General features: G+C 39.1%; 1 protein-coding gene across 2 annotated transcripts in view; it reads right to left on the reverse strand.

Annotated features, from left to right (window-relative positions):
• The window catches only part of LOC136872724 (uncharacterized), a 201,091-nt gene that overhangs the window by 155,217 nt on the left and 27,479 nt on the right, over window positions 1-18,395 (reverse strand). For both annotated transcript variants that reach the window (XM_068227512.1, XM_068227511.1), the window contains exon 3: window positions 16,345-16,396. In XM_068227512.1, the coding sequence (XP_068083613.1) occupies window positions 16,345-16,396 (52 nt within the window). The remainder of the gene's footprint in view (window positions 1-16,344; window positions 16,397-18,395) is intronic.

The following is an 18,395-nucleotide window of genomic DNA, read 5'->3' on the forward strand; positions in this document are numbered from 1 at the left end:
ATTAATATTAAGGATTCATGTTAACTAGGTATTACATACCAATATTTTAATCATAAGAATTCAAACCAACAAGGTCATTATGTATTTAACTGAACTAAACAAGTGAATCAGTAAACCTTACAACCACTACATGAAATGTAATCAGGATACTGAAAATTCAAATAGTACATCTTTAACACCCTACATTGTACCTAATATCACCATATATGTGCAAATGTAATAATTTTACCCCATATTATGTAAAACAAAAATTGTAAAATAGAATAGCATGTACCTCTCAGCAAATGTACATATTCAATCCACTAGCACTTTGTCAAATGGATGAACCACATCCAATACAATACTTTTGATACTGTTTACAAAGAAACAGAAAATCTACATAATAGCTCTAATAGAACAAACTTATAAATTCCATAATACATGCATATGTACTTACCAGTATACTAACGACACATCAATTTTAAACTTTAACTATTATATGTGATGTTTTTATAGATATTTATATGTGTCAACTGAGGATGACCCCTTAGGGGTCGAAACCGGTATTGACCCTATTTACCAGTTTGGTAGTAAATAAAATAGTGTATTGATAAGGTGGTGATTCATATTATTTCTATATAGTGATACCAATCAATACGGACATGAAGCTTATAAATAATAACAGATCCCGATTTCGAAAAGGTAGAGGAGTATTTAGATGAAGACATTTATGACAGTGATGATCCAGATTTTAAGTTGGTTAGTAATCATGACATGGACTTGGAACAAGAGCCTCTTGGGGATGAAAATGGAGAATGTGAAAAAGAAACTACTGAAGATGGTCAAGGGGAAGTTTATTTCTATGGACAAAATAAATGTTTCAAATGGCAAAAGACACAACCACCAGTTAACGTCAGAACAAACCGACATAATATAATCGTCCAGTTGCCTGGATTGTGACCTTGGAGAAAAAAAATGGATGTTTTAGAAGTATGGGGATTGCTGTTTACGCAAGACATTCTCGAAGAAATCCTACTGTGGACGAATGTGAAAATAGATAAACTGAGATCAAATTATGGTAATAAAAGCTTGAGTTATATTCATGATCTTGATATAATCATATTGAAAGCTTTCGTTGGGTTATTGGTTTACAAAGCTGTCTTCAAATCTGGGAATGAGCCAGTTCACAGCTTCTTTGCAACTGACGGAACTGGTAGAGATGTGTTCAGATGCACTCTATTGAAAGAACGATTTCTGTTTCTACTTTGAGAATTGACAACCCCAATGACTATGAGAGAAAGAAAGACGACAGGGGTGCAGCAATATCAAGAATATTTCAACAATTCATTGACAACAGTCAGCAGTGCTATTCATTGAGGGCATATGTTTGTGTTAACGAAATGCTTGTGGTATTTCGAGGAAGGTGTGGATTCAGAATGTTTATGCCTAACAAACCGGTTAAATATGGACTAAAAATCCAGTGTTTGACAGACGCGCGTATATTTACACTGGCAAAGGGAGTGATGGACACACGCTTTTAGTTGAGAAGTCCCTAAGTATTCCTTCACAAGCTGTGGTAAGGCTGGTGAAACCGATTGAGAACACTAGAAGGAATGTCACCGGTGATAACTGGTATTCATCAATAGAAGTAGTGACCGAGCTTTCAAAGAGAGGTCTGATGTATGTTAGAACATTGAAGCAAAACAAGAAAGAAATCCCACATCAGTTTCTTGCGAGCAAAACACATGAAGTGCAGTCAATCATTTATGGATTTACTGAATATATGACTGGTATCCTCTGAGCCAAAAAAATGCAGAGCTGTAATATTAATATCTTCTATGCATCACTCGGCATGTAACAACACAAACACAGAAAAATCTGAAATAAATGAATTTTACAACCAGACTAAAGGTGGAGTAGACAGTCTCAAACAAAAGTGTGCTAACTACACATCAAGTCGTAGAACAAGGAGATGGCCATTGGCAATTTTTTCCAGATTTTTGGATGTCGGGTGTGGTGTTAACTGTTACGTCTTGCGTCAGGCGTATCGGAAGCCACAAGTGTTGAAAAGAATTTATTTTATGAAAACAATGGCAAAGAGTCTCATCAGTCCTCATATACAACGCCGACAGTGTATTGGCCACCGCCCAAGAGAAATGAGTTTCGCCATCAAAAGGATACTTCAGGTAGAAGAAGACCCTCAGATCCCACAACAAGAGCTCTTTGAAAAGAGGAAAACAAGGTATCCATGTAATAGGTGTGGAGTCGCACACTGTTTGGGGTGCTCTAAGATAGTGTGTATCAAGTGTATCCCTGAATAGAGAGTGGAACACCATCTACAGTAAATTAACTATGTTGTTCTTTCTTAAAATGCATAAAGGGAATCTAGTTATTAATTTTCATAGTTTCCTTTACTGATTCACTTGATAACACATGCTTATGACAAAGGTAACCAAATATCGATAAGATTGATTTTCTGTTTGAGTTTCTTTTTCCTAAAAATTTTACACCAGCAAATGCATAATAACGATTTTAGGTGAAACAATGAACATTATATTTTGAATTCCCACACTTTTGTAAAAAAAAAATGTACTGTTATTTAATAATGATCGTAAGCAAATCATCAAGAAAAAAACCGGAAGCAGTGTTCTTTTTTGCTGATTTTATTTTCACATTGTTTTCAAAACTTAATTTTATTTTAAACAATTTAAATTACCTTGTTGTTACAATGTGTAAATGTACAGAGTTTTCAGAATACAAAAGAGATTGTCTACGATTGATCATTGTGTTATATTTAACAGAAAATTTAGGTCTGACAGACCCCTCCATAGTAGTTATGTGACAAACATTGTCTATAGTACTAGAGGGTTAAATATGACATTTGAGGGCAGTTTTCTTCCATCTACAGTTACACAAACAATAACTGTACATCCAACATCGAAAACTATGTGAACCAGAAGCATGTTGCCAACCTTGACACAAATAAAAACCACACCCCAATTTCGTGCAGCAATTTAAAAAATGCAAGGATTATTCGTGTAAATATGTAAAAAATTATAAAACATAAATTATGAGAAATTCAATGATATATAACTTTTGTTATGTAGTATTTATCAATAATGTGATAGTACATATATCACACCCTCACACTATATGTAGAAGTGAGAGATGTTATTGTCAGTATTCGATTATTATTATCATCAGTCTTTTATTTGTATATTTTGTCATTTATATTTGTAAGCTAGATCTCCATATATGTAGTATGAGTAATTTGGTTTGAACGAGTGGGGAAAACATCGCTATATTGGACTCTGGTAATTTGTATGACTCATGCGGGCATCCCAGTGTCGTATGAGATGTACTTGTCGGTAAGTTTGATGAATCATGTGAATAGCCCAGAATCACATGAGCTTGTTGATGTTGTACTAGGAAAGTTCTATGACTCATGTGAAACACCCCAGCATTTGTTTATGTCTTGGGACATAGAAGTTCAGGGCATGGTCTTGACAAGAGAATCTACCATGATTGGCTGACCAGGATCAATCTCGGTGTATCATGTGAGACCTGAGGTCTTTATATAGTTTGACGTCACAGCGGAAGAGAACGACAACTGACACACTGTACGAGAAGGAAGTAGTGCTGGATATATGATATTCGAGTGACACGGCTACAATGGAATGGATTTCAAACGTTCGTGAAACGTAGTCTTGTTTATGTTCGTTGAAAGTGGCTGATCGACAAACTGTGGAGTGCTTATGCATTAGGTGTTGTAGCACGTGTGGTGGCCTGTTATATGTTTGGTGAAAGCTATCTCAAACTTTCCATAATTTAGGATCGACAAGCGTGTGTTGCTCAAATGTATATTTCTTTACAACAAGTGTTAAAATCAGCGAACACAGTATTCTGAGGTGCAGTATCTGTGTGATATTATAAGTGCCGATTATGAGAATCGGCAAGTCTTGTTGATACAGAGACAGTGAAGGGTATTTATCTACATATATGTGCATTGTTCAACGGACTATCTGCAAATGGTGGCATAGTTCTCGCTTTCGTTTTCCCACTGTTTTCTTTGTTGTTGTTGTTGTTGTAAATATGGAGTCTTCCAGCAATCTTTTGTTTGTGTATTATAAGTGTATTTTGGTGTGTTGATGAGGTGCTCATGCATGGATTTGATAGAGAATATAGTTAGATATTTTAGAATCAGTGGAGTTATTGATGAACCTAGGTGCAGTTCCTACCTATTTAGTCGTTTTCAGAAGGTTAGGTACGGCCTGAAGCAGATGTACCAGTACGCAGCATTATGTACACGCCCTGGGATATAAAGAATTATCATGCTCTAGCTAAATTTGAGAGATCCATTCTGGTGAACTCTGGCGCCCATACTACGGACATTTTGATTAATTATGTTTATTAATTTGATTACGTTTTTGAGTAATTTTATTTATTTATTTATATAATTTTATTTATTCAGTCATTCAGATATTTAATTTGGTATTCATCGAAAGTTACAATAGGACCACTAGAAACAGATTTTTGAGTAGTGAATTGTAGGCCTTCCCCTAAACTACCATTTCGCACTCTGCGAATAACATTATTTATAGCCTAGTTTATAGCACCTTATTCCCCTACTTTATATACCGATTCTAATTAAATTCTCCTCAGCCATTTTCTCGTGATATCCATACGTACGTACATACATACAGATGAAAACCTACAACCTGTTTTCCAGTCAAAGACCGGGTCAGGGATGGAATGAATGAGGCCCCCATCTTGCGACGAGGATAGGAATTGTGCCGGCTGCCGAAGCCTATCGCTCTCCTCTGGGGCAATGATTAATGACTGACAGATGAAATGAAATGATAGTGGAGAGTATTCATGAGGTATATTTTTGGGCTTATGCCATGTAATTAATTATAAAACACATTCTACGAGTTTCGAAAGGAACCTTGCCTTTCTTCATCAGGAGACAACAGAGGAATGAAACGACACATTAAAGGTTGCTAGGAGACAGCAACAAGGAACTTGAAATGGTGCCCTAGGATGTAAAAGGGACACCATTTTAGCCTCAGCTAGAGGCAACGAATGGCAAAAGTAAATCATTACTTTCTAATGGTTCTGATAATATGTAGCCATGATTCACTGAGGTTGTAGCCTGTATCGCGGTTGAAATGATCTGGGTGTTTACGTATTTCAACCGCCTCCCTGATAATTCTTGGGTGATTTGCTTTATAAGGGCAAAAACATCCACTTCTTGGAACAAGACATCATGACCAGGTGTTAAGGCATGATCAGCAAGAGCTGATTTATCAGGTTGGTTGAGTCTGATACATCTAGTATGTTTTTTGATGCGGGTACATACCGTTCTCGAAGTCTGCCCAATATTAACCATGCCACAAGTACAGGAACTTTGTAGATACCAGGTTGTTGCAATTTAGGCAAACTATCCTTAGTTGGTTGCAGGAGTTGCCTAATCTTAACTGATGTTCCAAAAACAGTTCGTACATAGTACGTACGTAAGATTTTAGCAATACGATCCATCGTGTTATGTATATAAGGTAGGTAAGCAGTTCCTTTTACATCTTTTTCCTTAACAGACATCCGATTATGTGTCAATTTCAGAACCGTTGAGATCAAAGCTCTGCTGTAACCGTTGCTCTCAAAGGTGGTTCTAAAGGTGTTAATTTCCTCTTGTAGAGCTGACACTTCACAAAACCTGGTAGTCATCAGAGTTGTTAAGGATACCATATTTCTGGGCAGGGTGATGGTGAGAATCTGTGTGGAGATATCTATTGGTGGAATGAAAGATGACAGGGAAAACCGGAGTACCCGGAGAAAAAACCTGTCCCGCCTCAGCTTTGTCCAACGCAAAACTCACATGGAGTGACCGGGATTTGAACCATGGAACCCAGCAGTGAGAGGCCGACGTTCTGCCGTCTGAGCCAGGGAGGCTTACACATACATACAGATATGACTAAATTAAAAAATGCATTTCCTTGTTACTGTAGACATGACCGATACAGAAATACCATTCTTTTTTAATTCTGAGCAATGTACAAACAAAACTATTATTTTATGAAATCAAATCAATACTGATCTGCATTTAGGACAGTCGTCCAGGTGGCAGATTCCCTAGCATTTTCTTAAATGATTTCAAAGAAATTGGAAATTTATTGAACATCTTCCTTGGTAAGTTATTCCAATCCCTAACTTCCCTTCCTATAAACAAATATTTGCTCCAATTTGTCCTCTTAAATTCCAACTTTATCTTCATATTGTGATCTTTCCTACTTTAAAAGACACCACTCATCCTTATTCGTCTACTAATGTCATTCCATGTCATCTCTCCGTTGACAGCTCGGAACATACCACTTATTGCATGTGATAAAAATCATTATGGTTCCGGATTGAAAGTAATTACATTAAATTTAAAACAATACATGTTTATTACTTGACCACCTTTTCAATACATAAAAGTCATAAAATTAGGATTTTATCCTTGATAAATAGAAAGAATGGTACATGTTTCGCCTCTCTTAGTAGGCACCATCAGCCAATTGTATCATCTCAAAAATCAGGTATCTGATTGAAATTAACATGTAAACAGCTAAAATATACATCTCTGGAGTTAAACTAAATAAGCAGTCATTCTTTCCTTTAAAAAAAAAAATAATATGCTTGCACCACATGTGAGGAACCTGGGTGTATTATGTAAATGGAAGATGTGTAAAGTGTTGAATGTGAGGAAAGGAACAAAAGCAGTCATATTACAAAAATTGAAAATATTAGTTGTAGTACAATATTGAATTCACATAATATGGTTCTGTTGCATAATGTAAAAAACTATTACATTCCTCAATTTGAGGATAGGAAACACATTCCAACTAGGGTATCAATTACGTATTATTAAATTTTAAAAAATAAAAATAGCATTAAAACATACAGAATTATCTGGCTGAAGTCCTTGGTTCGAGGAATTCATGTGTGTTCTAAAATTTATATAATATTTGATTGAAGTTGTTCTTATGTGACGTAGTTTTTGGAAAAAGCTCAAGTAACATATTTTAAGTAACAATTATAGAATTGAAGTACACAGCAGATTTCATTGGGCCATCTTTTAATATGTGGTGTTTGTAGAGAAGTTTGATACTATTACCATGATTCGTTGTTGTTAGAACATACTGAATAACAAGCGGGTTGGTCTAAAGGGAAAGATCAAATTGTAGCGGATATTATGAAGAATGAGAAGCTGAGTGTATGTTGAAAGTCTGTAAAAAGGAAAAAGTTATTTATTGAGAACTGAGAATTGAAAATAATCGGAAGTTGATTAAGAAATAATCCGAAATATTTTATTTTAGAGAATACATACTTTACTGCCTTACAACTACTATTTCTGCTACTTCGCAGCACTTCCATAAGTGTTTTGTTTGTCTAACACTGTCGTATGTGATGTCTTTGCTCACTGAAGTTCTTTGGTGTAGTTTCATTGATTTGTCTCATTCCATGTAATTTGAAGGGCTGTCACTTCATGTGCCCTAACTGATTCATTTAATGATTTATTGGTCCAAGGATCATGCTATTTTCTTTTAATATATAGGGTTTATAGCGACAATGAGAGCCGCAGGCACATTTTACGAGTCGATGGTGGTGCGCCGAGACATCGATGTGGACCTTGAACCTGAGGGCTGATACTGTTCAAATGCTTTCTTCAGAACATACCAATGCACATGCCCTGTGAATAGGAACTTCCTATCTCTAGTCTTTCAAGGTGTTCTGGATTTAATGATTATATATATATAAAATAAGAGTTTTGTCTGTACATTGCTCAGAATTTGAATGGTATGGTATTTCTGTATCGGTCATGTCCACAGTAACAAGGAAATGCACTTTTTACTTTTCCGTAATTTCTGTCTGTCTGTCTGTATGTATGTATGTACACGCATCACGAGAAAATGGCTGAAGAGAATGAAATGAAAATCGGTATGTGAAGTCGGGGGATGAGCCGCTACAATCTAGGCTAAAAATCATTTTACTCATGCTGAGTGAAATGGTAGTTTAGGGGAAGGCCTAAAATTTAATTCTCAAATATTTATATTATTATTGGTCCTATCGATAACTACTACATAACTAAAGTTATATAGAATTAAATTTCCGATCATTTATGTCATACATTGTTACCGTACCGGCTTTGATGACACAGATATTCATGAATATGTATTTTTGTTGCTAAGTCCATATCAACACCGAGCCACGAGAAAATGGGTTAACAGAATTTATTGAAAGTCGGTATATAGAGTCGGGGAATAAGAGACTACAGTCTAAGTTCTAGACAATTTTATTTCCCCTGTATGAAATGGTAGTTTAGGGGAAGGCACCTAAAATTTAATTTTTAAATGCCTATGTTATTGGTCCTATCGAAAAGTACTACATAACAAAAGTTATAGAGAATACAATTTCCGACCATTTATGTTTTGTTCAATTTTACCGTACCGACTATGATAAGAGTGGTTTCAGAGTTGGAAAAAACAAATGTATGTGAATGCCTACAATATTGAAAGCGCAACACTGATCAACAATAACACTGCATTGACCATTGCTTGTGGTGATGTTCTTTGTCTCTTGTGTTGCCGCTCAACTCCGATGAATGGGATTACTGATGCGTACCTAGTATAACAGCTTGAGCGAATATTGGTGGGAAATAGGTGGGGAGTTGGAAAACTTTCTTCTTTAGCACGACATTCCTCTGGTTCATACATTTTCTGGTACCGTACTGCTGGTACGTAACTCGCTGGTTCATCATAGTATTCAAGCTATTCGATCCCTACTCTGACACGCTGTTTTGAATGAGCAGTGTGCACTCTTAAGTAAGACGCTCAGGTAGTAGTAGTAGTAGTAGTAGTAGTAGTAGTAGTAGTAGTAGTAGCAGCAGCAGTATGACCTGGTCTAGAATTACAATTTAGACATATTCCAAATTATAGCACCACAATTCACTAAATAACTCAAAATTCAACCCTGAAAAGAGCCGTTTCTTCCTCTTCACTTTTTATTAAATTCTACATTCATTTTATTAAAAATTATCAGTGAAGAGGGGGTTTCTACTCTGGTTTGACGGGGTGTCTTCTCTGGTTTGCAGGAAAAAATTGCCTCCAAGCCAGATAGATTTTTCCACCGCCAGTGTAGTGAATTGAGATTTTCCGACTCATCGGGTACTCATAGGAAACAGATTAGTAAAAGGGCATAGTTTTTGCCCTGGGACTCTGTACTATTCGACTCCCCCCCCGAAAAACGACTAGAAATGTTCACCGATCATGGCTGTCTGCGGCCCGGTCATTCCAGCTTTGGAACTTTTGACTGTTAGATCAGCAGCGTAGTACTGTTAAAACTGAGACTATATTCATTTCAGTTGGGAAAACCACTAAGACAGTCTTTCTGATGATGTACAAAGGCAGGTGGAGAGTGAGTGTCTGCCATTAGAATGCAATTGCCCAACCTGATTGTGACTGATGGTAGGCAAGCGGGCCTATCATTACAATGAAAATTCCCTAATGCAGTCTTCGTATGAGAAAAGACGTTTGTGATTTCTCCATCGCGTTTCTAGGGTAACGTTAAGAGCTATGCAATACAGTCTTGCTCACAAGGTGAAACCTACAATTCTGTATACAATGTAGAATTCCGTAGCGAAGCGCGGGTATATCAGCTAATGAGTGTATATATGACTTGGTAATCTATTATAGAGTCGATGCATAAGTTCATGTGATATTCTCTTGTGTTAGCAACAATGCGGTGTGAAGGGATTGCTTATCGTTATTCCATTGTTTTAAATGAGTTTGGAATTTTGTGTGTTGTGAAACATGTTTTCTTGATTGTGAACCTATTATTTGTGTATATTTCAGACAAACTGATATGGAATGTTGACAAAAGTGAACATTTCCAACACATTTTACTCTTTGACTGTAACCGAGGATCCAGTGCAGCAGGAGCTATGAGAACAATGTGAACTGTATGGGAATGAAGCAAATGCAGAAAGAACAGCACAAAAATAATTTTCCCACTTTCGAGCAGGACGGTTTGACTTGTCTGATGATCCACGTTCTGGAAGACCAGATTTTTATGAAAATAGCTGGAATGAGTTGCTTCATGAGAATCCTCGTCAAACATCGCAGGAAATGGCGCAAGTTTTTAAATATGATCAGTCAACTATTGTACTCCATTTCCATTTGATGGGTAAGGTACAGAAATTGGGTATATGGGTACCACTTGTGCTAAGTGACAGTAACAAAAATCAATGAGCAAACATCTGTTCATCATTGCTTGCCCGGCACCAGTTGGCTTGTTATAGGCACAAAGCATTCCTTTCAAACATTGTCACCGGTGATGAGAAATGTTGCCTGTATGTCAACATGAAAAAGAGGAAAGAGTGGCTCAGCCCATCAAAAAAAAGCAACTCCCCATGCCAAGGATAGTGCTCATCCATGGAAAATCATGTGTGTTTGGTGGAACAAAGATGGCATTCTTCACCAGGAACTTCTTCCGAAAAACGTAACGGCTGCTGTGTATAGTGATCAGCTAAGATGGCTTGCCGTTGCTATTAACAAAATACAAAGACAGTGATTGTGAGTTACAGTGAGGGACAGTGACAGTAAAATAAAATATAAGAACCACACAAACTTATGCATCGACCCAATATATTTCTTGGTGCATGTGACAGGTACTATGTATGAGGCTTGGAACTGTAACAATGGCAACTATTTTTTTTTTTCTCTATTTGTTTTATGTCGCACCGACACAGATAGGTCTTATGGCGATGATGGGATAGGAAAGGCCTAGGAATAGGAAGGAAACAGCCGTGGCCGTAATTAAGGTACAGCCCCAGCGTACAGTATGCCTGGTGTGAAAATGTGAAACCATGGAAAACTATCTTCAGGGCTGTCGACAGTGGGGTTCGAACCCACTATCTCCTGAATACTGGCTGCACTTAAGCGACTGCAGCTATCGAGCTCGGTAACTAATTACAACTGATACAAAAGAAATACATGTTACCAAGTTTTACTGCCATTCAGAGTAGTCACCAGCATAGTGTACAACCCGTTGCCAGCCATGTGGAAGTAGGGTACCTTTAGTAGTGCCTGTTGTGTTTCTAGTTCGAATGGAGCAGTCTACTGCCTGACAAATCTGGAACAATTCTGAAGCGAATGCTACGAAATGGTTCCTTCATTTTAGAAATCAAGTCAAAGTCACAAGGGCTTAAGTCTGGAGAGTATGGTGGATGGTACAGCAATTCCTAGCCCTATAGACCAAACAAATCAGCCACAGCTTGTGCTGTATGCGGCCGAGTGTTGTGCACAACGATTGATGGGTTCTGCAGAAAGTGTCACCACTTCTTTCTCAAAGATGGTCGCAGATTATGTTACAAAAAGGAACAGTAATACTGCGCATTGAGGGTCCGCTGCGGAGGAACGTAATGCGTTAGGATAACACCATCACAATCGTACACGAGAATAACAATAACTTTCACACTGCTGGGGATCTGTTGAACTTTCGATCTTCGTGGTGACCTGTTACGATGCCATTCGTTCAATTAGCGTTTAAGTTGTGGCTCATATGTAGAGTCCGGATTCATATGCACTAAAAACTCCAAAAATATGCATGCAAATATGCACTAAAGATGTTGAAAATATGCACTAGAAATAAAACAAAATACACTTGCAAACGCATTATTTAATTTTAACTCGGTGCTAAATTGATAAACAGTTTAATTACTTGCAAAATGATGTATGCCAGTAGGTTATTAATTTTTTTCAGGGGCCAGCGACTTCCTGTTATTGGACAGAATTAATTTATTTATACACTGAAAATGATTGTTCTACGGCGATGGACGTAACTGGGCAACACTTGTACACTGGCACTGACTGCTCGGAAAATTATTCTAGCAAAGACTGTCCGATTCCACTTATGTATGTAGGTGGTTTGAAAAGTTCTCGGAATGTACTAGAATTAAGTATCTTACCTCGGTGAAACTACTTTTACTTTTCAACATAGTCTCCATGTAGACTAATGCATTTGGTCCAGCGATGTTCCAATGCCTTGATCCCATCTCGAAAATGAGATTCCTCCAGGCCTGCAAAATACCTCTCCAATTCGGCTGTCAGTTCTTCCCTTGTAGAAAATCTGTCCACCGAGGAAAATTTTCAGCTTGGGGAATAGATGAAAGTCTGATGGTGCCAAATCAGGTGAATAAGGTGGATGTGGCAACAATTCGCACCCCAGTTCATGAAGTTTAGCCATGGCAATAACACTTGTGTGCGGTGGAGCATTGTCCTGATGAAAGATGACCTTTTTCCTTGCCAAACCAGGCCTTCTTTCGCGTATCTTTTCCTGTAGTTGGTCTAGGAGGTTTGCATAGTATTGCCCCGTAATTGTCTGGCCAGTAGGAAGATAATCTATCAGCAGAATGCCTTTTGCATCCCCGAAAACTGAGGCCATCACCTTTCCGGCCGAGCGCACTGCCTTTGCTTTCTTTGGTGGTGGAGAATCAGCATGTTTCCACTGCTTTGACTGCTGTTTTGTCTCTGGGGTATAGTAGTGGACCCAAGTTTCATCTGTAGTCACAAACCGGCACAAAAATCTTGTTGGTTGCACTGAAAACGGGCCAGACTTTGTTCAGACATTTCCCGTCTGGTGCGTTTATTGTCCAATGTCAAGAGCCACGGCACCCATCTTGTGGATAATTTTTTCATACCCAATTCTTCGGTTAAAATATAATGTACCCATTCAGAAGACATCCCTACAGCTTCAGCAATCTCCCGCACTTTCAGTCGATGATCCTCCATGACCATTTTATGCACTTTTACGATAAATTCTGGGGTCGTAACACTTTTTGGCCGTCCACTACGCGGATCATCATCCAAGCTCTCCCGACCAAATTTAAACTCGCTGGTCCACTTGGTAAAGTTGAAAATGAAGAAGCAGAGTCCCCCAGTGTGTTCTGAAAGTCGGCATGAATTTCCTTTGCTTTCATACCTTTATTTACAAAGTATTTAATCACTGTTCGAATCTCACTTTTTTCCATTGTCACAAGTCACTACGCAGGAACAACAACAACAAAGAGTCATCACTACCACACACTTGCAGCTAGAGCACTGACACGCCATGTGTTCACTCACAAAGGATATGTGATTATTGCACGGGAACCTTGTTGCTCTAGCACTGACATCTAGCGGTGGTTCCGAGAACTTTTCAAACCGTCCTCATAGTTGCTTAACTTCTTCAGTCCTGGGTTTGAGTCCAACACCGCACTGAGTTTCCTTTTAACTTTTCCTCCAGTTTCACCAAGAGACACAATTTAAAGAATTAATTTCCATGGCATCAATGACGAAAAAAGGTGACCTGCTGGTCGACTGGAAGAAAGCGCGAGAACGCTGGCGGAGCTATTTTGAGAAACTTTCAACCGAGGAATTTCCCCACCCACCAATCCCAACCACCTCCGCTATTGAAGGCCCAGTGAAGGAAATTGACGTCACGGAAGTTCAGGCTGTTCTGAAGGAGATGAAACCAGAAAAAGCCACCAGCCCCGATGACCTTCCAGCAGAGTTCTGGTGCTCTGAACGGTGGGATGCGGCAATATGGCTAACAAAGCTTTTCAATCAGATCATCAAAGAAGGTCAAATACCATCAGACTGGCGACGGAGCATTACCGTACCAATCTTCAAGAAGAAGGGAAGGCCTGCCGATTGTTCTAATTATCGCCCAATCAGACTTCTGAGCCACACGATGAAGATCTTCGAACGTATTCTCGACAAAAGGATTCGCCAGATAGCTAAACTTACAACGAACCAAGCTGGATTCGTGAAAAACTGTGGCACAACGGATGCAATCCACGCTGCACGGCTGTTAGTTGAGAAACACCATGAAAAACATAAGCCTCTTCATCTCGCTTTTCTGGATCTTGAGAAGGCCTTCGATCGGGTGCCACATGACCTAATCTGGTTAGCGCTACGAGAACATAGCATTCCAGAGCACCTTGTTAAGTGGGTACAGATGCTCTACGTAGAACCAAGGAGTTATGTTCAAGCTGCCGCAGGAGCGTCCGATGATTTCCGCCTCACTGTAGGAGTACATCAAGGCTCTGCCTTATCACCACTGCTGTTCATTCTTGTGATGGACACTGTTACATCCGATCTGCACAAGCCAATACCATGGACACTTCTCTATGCTGATGATGTCATGTTGGCTGCTGAGAATAAGTCTGATCTCCAGCGCCAAACAGAAGAGTGGAACAACCGACTAGCACAATACGGCCTGCGCCTCGACAAAAAGAAGACAGAGTACATGACATTAGATCCTCGAGAAGTTGGAACCATCCACGTTGATGGTGAAGATCTACCACGAGTAGAGAAATTTAAATATCTGGGCTCCACTCTCTCTGCCGATGGCAGACTTACTGATGAGGTCAACACAAGGATACACGCAGCCTGGCTGAAGTGGCGAATGACAACGGGCGTCACCTGCGACCGTCGGATGAAGGACCATCTGAAATCTAAGATCTACCGGACTGTTATCCGTCCCGTCGCTCTCTACGGCACAGAGTGTTGGCCTGCTACGAAGGAGGTAGAACGTCGACTAAGCGTCATGGAGACAAAGATGCTTAGGTGGACAGCTGGCATCACTAGACTGGATCATATTTCAAATGACATTATTAGGAAACGCTTTGGCGTTGCACCAATCCAGAAGAAAATGCAGGAAAATCGTCTGCGCTGGTTTGGACATGTATTGCGTGCAGAAGACAATACACTGGCAAAGTCAGCGTATACATTGGAAGTCGCTGGAAAGAGGCCCAAGGGACGACCAAGACAGCGATGGATCGATGCAGTGCACAACGACCTGAAAGCTGTAAGACTCCATCCTGACGTGGTCCGTGACCGAATTAAATTGAGACAACGAATCCATACAGTGGACCCTGCCACCAGGCGGGACAAACGCTAAAGAAGAAGAATGGTGTTTTGAATTAACTGAAGGGATTCGTGTCGGCGTGCACCGCGAGTTTCTAGGTCCTTAATCGCCATCTAAAGTGATGAATAATGCACATAGATGAAACTCATATCTTTATATACAGTTTCAGATTCAAATGTGGACTTTACTTCACAAACACACGCAGTATGACCATCACCAATACTTTTAACTACATCTTTTACTTTATTAAAATTCTCTTGGTAGAATGATACTGCGGACAACCAAGTTACCCATCTTGTGAGAACAGGTTCCGGTGGAAATAGCTGTTGTGGAAAGGGCCATTATCCATCTACCTGCTTGTAGTGAGTCACTGAAAGCACTTTCCTTGATCGGGAGAGGCTTCTCATGTTGCAAGTGGATGTACAACATAATTATATAGTTTGTTAGATTGTTCATTTCGTTCAGAAATCTTGGATAATCAATCACAACATGAAAGAAAAACATACCTGTATATGCACTTACGTTCAAAATATGCACTAACCTTCAAAATATGAATTTGCACATGCATTTTTTTTTTTAAATCCGGGCCCTACTCATATGAATTGGCCCATGTCTCATCCAGCGTAATGATAGTGTAAGAAAGTATCTCCTTCACACTCTTAGTGCTCCAAGTAGTTGCGAGCAGTTGTCGTATCATAACCATTTCTGCATTTCCATCAAATCACGCGGAACCCACCATGATTCAATTTTTCTCATGCCCAGGCATTCCTTCAGAATATGAAGCATAGTCATATGCACTAATCCAGCGTCTCGGGCCACCTCACGATTCATATGGTGTTGATCAGTGTCCAGTAACGCGGATAGAGCATGCAGTTCTTCACAGACACTAGGACGACCTAGCCGACGCTTGTCTGCAACAGTTTAGCGTCCCTCGTTGAAGGGACGTGTCACTGTTCTGTAAGGCAATAGATTCCTAGCAAGCTTCTTGAAGACCTTGACAATGTCATGCTGTATGACCTCTGGCACATTCAATCTTTATCCAACTCCGTTGTTCCTGTTTCGAAAACATCGTGACAACACTACCTTAGACCGCCAGGTAACACGAGACTCTGTTCCTCTTGCAGTTCGCATGTGTGTGATGTGGGAAGGGAGAGTCCATGGGCTCTGAGGTAAGGTAGGTATGTAACTAATGTTAGCGACCTGATTAGGTTCGATTGCATGGCGTCTACAGCAGTGCTGCCACTATTAATGTTCCAACCTTCGTAATTATTTGGGAAATGTCCAGGGAGAAAACAACATTTGGGACAGCCATTGCCAACAAACCTCATACCTATGATCAAAGTACCTTTCATGTCCTATAACTTTTCCATAGTTAATGTTTGGCATTTGCTATGATTGCTACTAAAGAACATTACTTACCGATTAGCATTATATCATAAAGTTTTCTTGTCAGCTCTTCAATTCCCAAAGTCTAAAACACAAAAAAAAAGACAACTTAACAATTATTTTAGTTAAAACTTAACAAAAAAATTATTAACTTCATAAAAAAAATGTTTGTTGTAGTCATTAGAAAGAAGAAGAAACTGCATGAGAAATTTTCTCCATGTTATCAGCCATCTCATTCATTACTTTTTAAAAACGTATAAAAGACATATGACAGTTTTTAACACCTATTAGTACATTGAACCAAGAACTCATTCTACCATCAATTATCACATTATCCATCTACCTGCTTGTATTGAGTCACTGAAAGCACTTTCCTTGATCGGGAGAGGCTTCTCATGTTGCCAGTGGATGTACAACATAATTTCATTTCGTTCAGAAATCTTGGATAATCGATCACAACATGAAAGAAAAACATACCTGTATATGCACTTACGTTCAAAATATACACTAACCTTCAAAATATGAATTTGCATATGCATATTTTTTTTTAAATTCAGGCCCTACTCATTTATTGACAACATAAATGCCTTTGATTGCTTTTAATAATCCCATTCTCCCCAGGTATTATATACACATCCTAGTTTGTGAACCATAGGCAATGACAGTGGCCTAGTACTGTAGATGGTCCTACAAGAGGGGATACCAGTCGCTATGGAAAGGGAGTGGGCATCTCCGACATTCTCAGCGTTAGCCCTCTTGTGCTCAGGTGGCTAGGACTATACAATTCATCGGAGTCCCTAACCCGTTAGAGAAATTCTCACCGGGACTATATGCAAGTAGGGTAGCATCCTGCTTCACAGAACTTTTACTGAGCACGCTCAGAATGTTTCAATCAAGCCTCAGACCTATGGGAGTAACGTAGTCCAACTTCCATTTGAAAGGTGGGGGACTTCTTGGAAACAACTTGGCGAACAAAATGGAATTTCATGGAGAACAATTAATATTAATGGAGCTTATGAAAGAAAGTAGAACTGGCTGAGTCAGCAAAGAGGATGCATCTGAACATGTTAGGAGTTAATGAAATTCGGATTAAGGGGAGATAACGAGGAAAAGAGAGAAGATGAAGTGTTCTTAACAGGTGTTTTTTTTCCTAGTTGTTTTACGTCGCACCGACTCAGATAGGTCTTATGGCGACGATGGGACAGGAAATGGCTAGGAGTGGGAAGGAATCGGCCGTGGCCTTAAGGTACAGCCCCAGCATTTGCCTGGTGTGAAAATGGAAAATCACGGAAAACCATTTTCAGGGCTGCCGATAGTAGGGTTCAAACCTACTATCTCCCGAATACTGGACACTGGCCGCAATTAAGCGACTGCAGCTATCAAGCTCGGTAACAAGTGTTAAAACTGGGTGTACACTAGTAATATAAGTTTGTTTTCCTTGTATTTCCCCTGCATTAAATTTAATTGGACATGGTACATAAGAGTGCTGCTTGAGTGTTTATCACACTCTGGAATCATCATCTTGATACATATTTTGCACAAACACTTACAATGGCATAAAGAACTTGAAATAAAAGTATCGTAAGTCAAAGAAGCTACACCTTATCATAAAATGCCAAACTGTGATGTGGGTTATCAGTAATCCCATTGTACACAGCCACTACAAGAAACATCGCAACCAATAAAAATTAACTACATCCCTCTAAATAAACCATTAGTTAAACACTCTTTGAACTTATGTCTGATCATCAGGGAACCTATTCTTGAAATTGGCTTAAGTGAGAAAGTATGGGTTAGTGTTCAGAAACTTATGAAAAAGTTCCCAGTTCCTGTAGCAAATGGAAGTGTCGTTTGAATACGTATGCAGGTCAACTAGTGTGCATAGCAACAAGCACCACCAACACATTCCTTTCTTTGCAGAACTCTTCTGTGACAACTTCACTTTTTCATAATAATTTCTCCTTAAAGTGAGGTGAAGTGTATGCTTGCGAACGTCCGACATCAACAGCCAGAACTCTCAATAATAAAATTTGCTTTACGTCCCGTTAACTACTTATACGTGCCAGTAAATCTACCGACACGAG

Source organism: Anabrus simplex, chromosome 4 (genome assembly GCF_040414725.1).
Source record: "Anabrus simplex isolate iqAnaSimp1 chromosome 4, ASM4041472v1, whole genome shotgun sequence".
In the NCBI taxonomy this organism is placed as follows: Eukaryota; Metazoa; Arthropoda; class Insecta; order Orthoptera; family Tettigoniidae; genus Anabrus; species Anabrus simplex.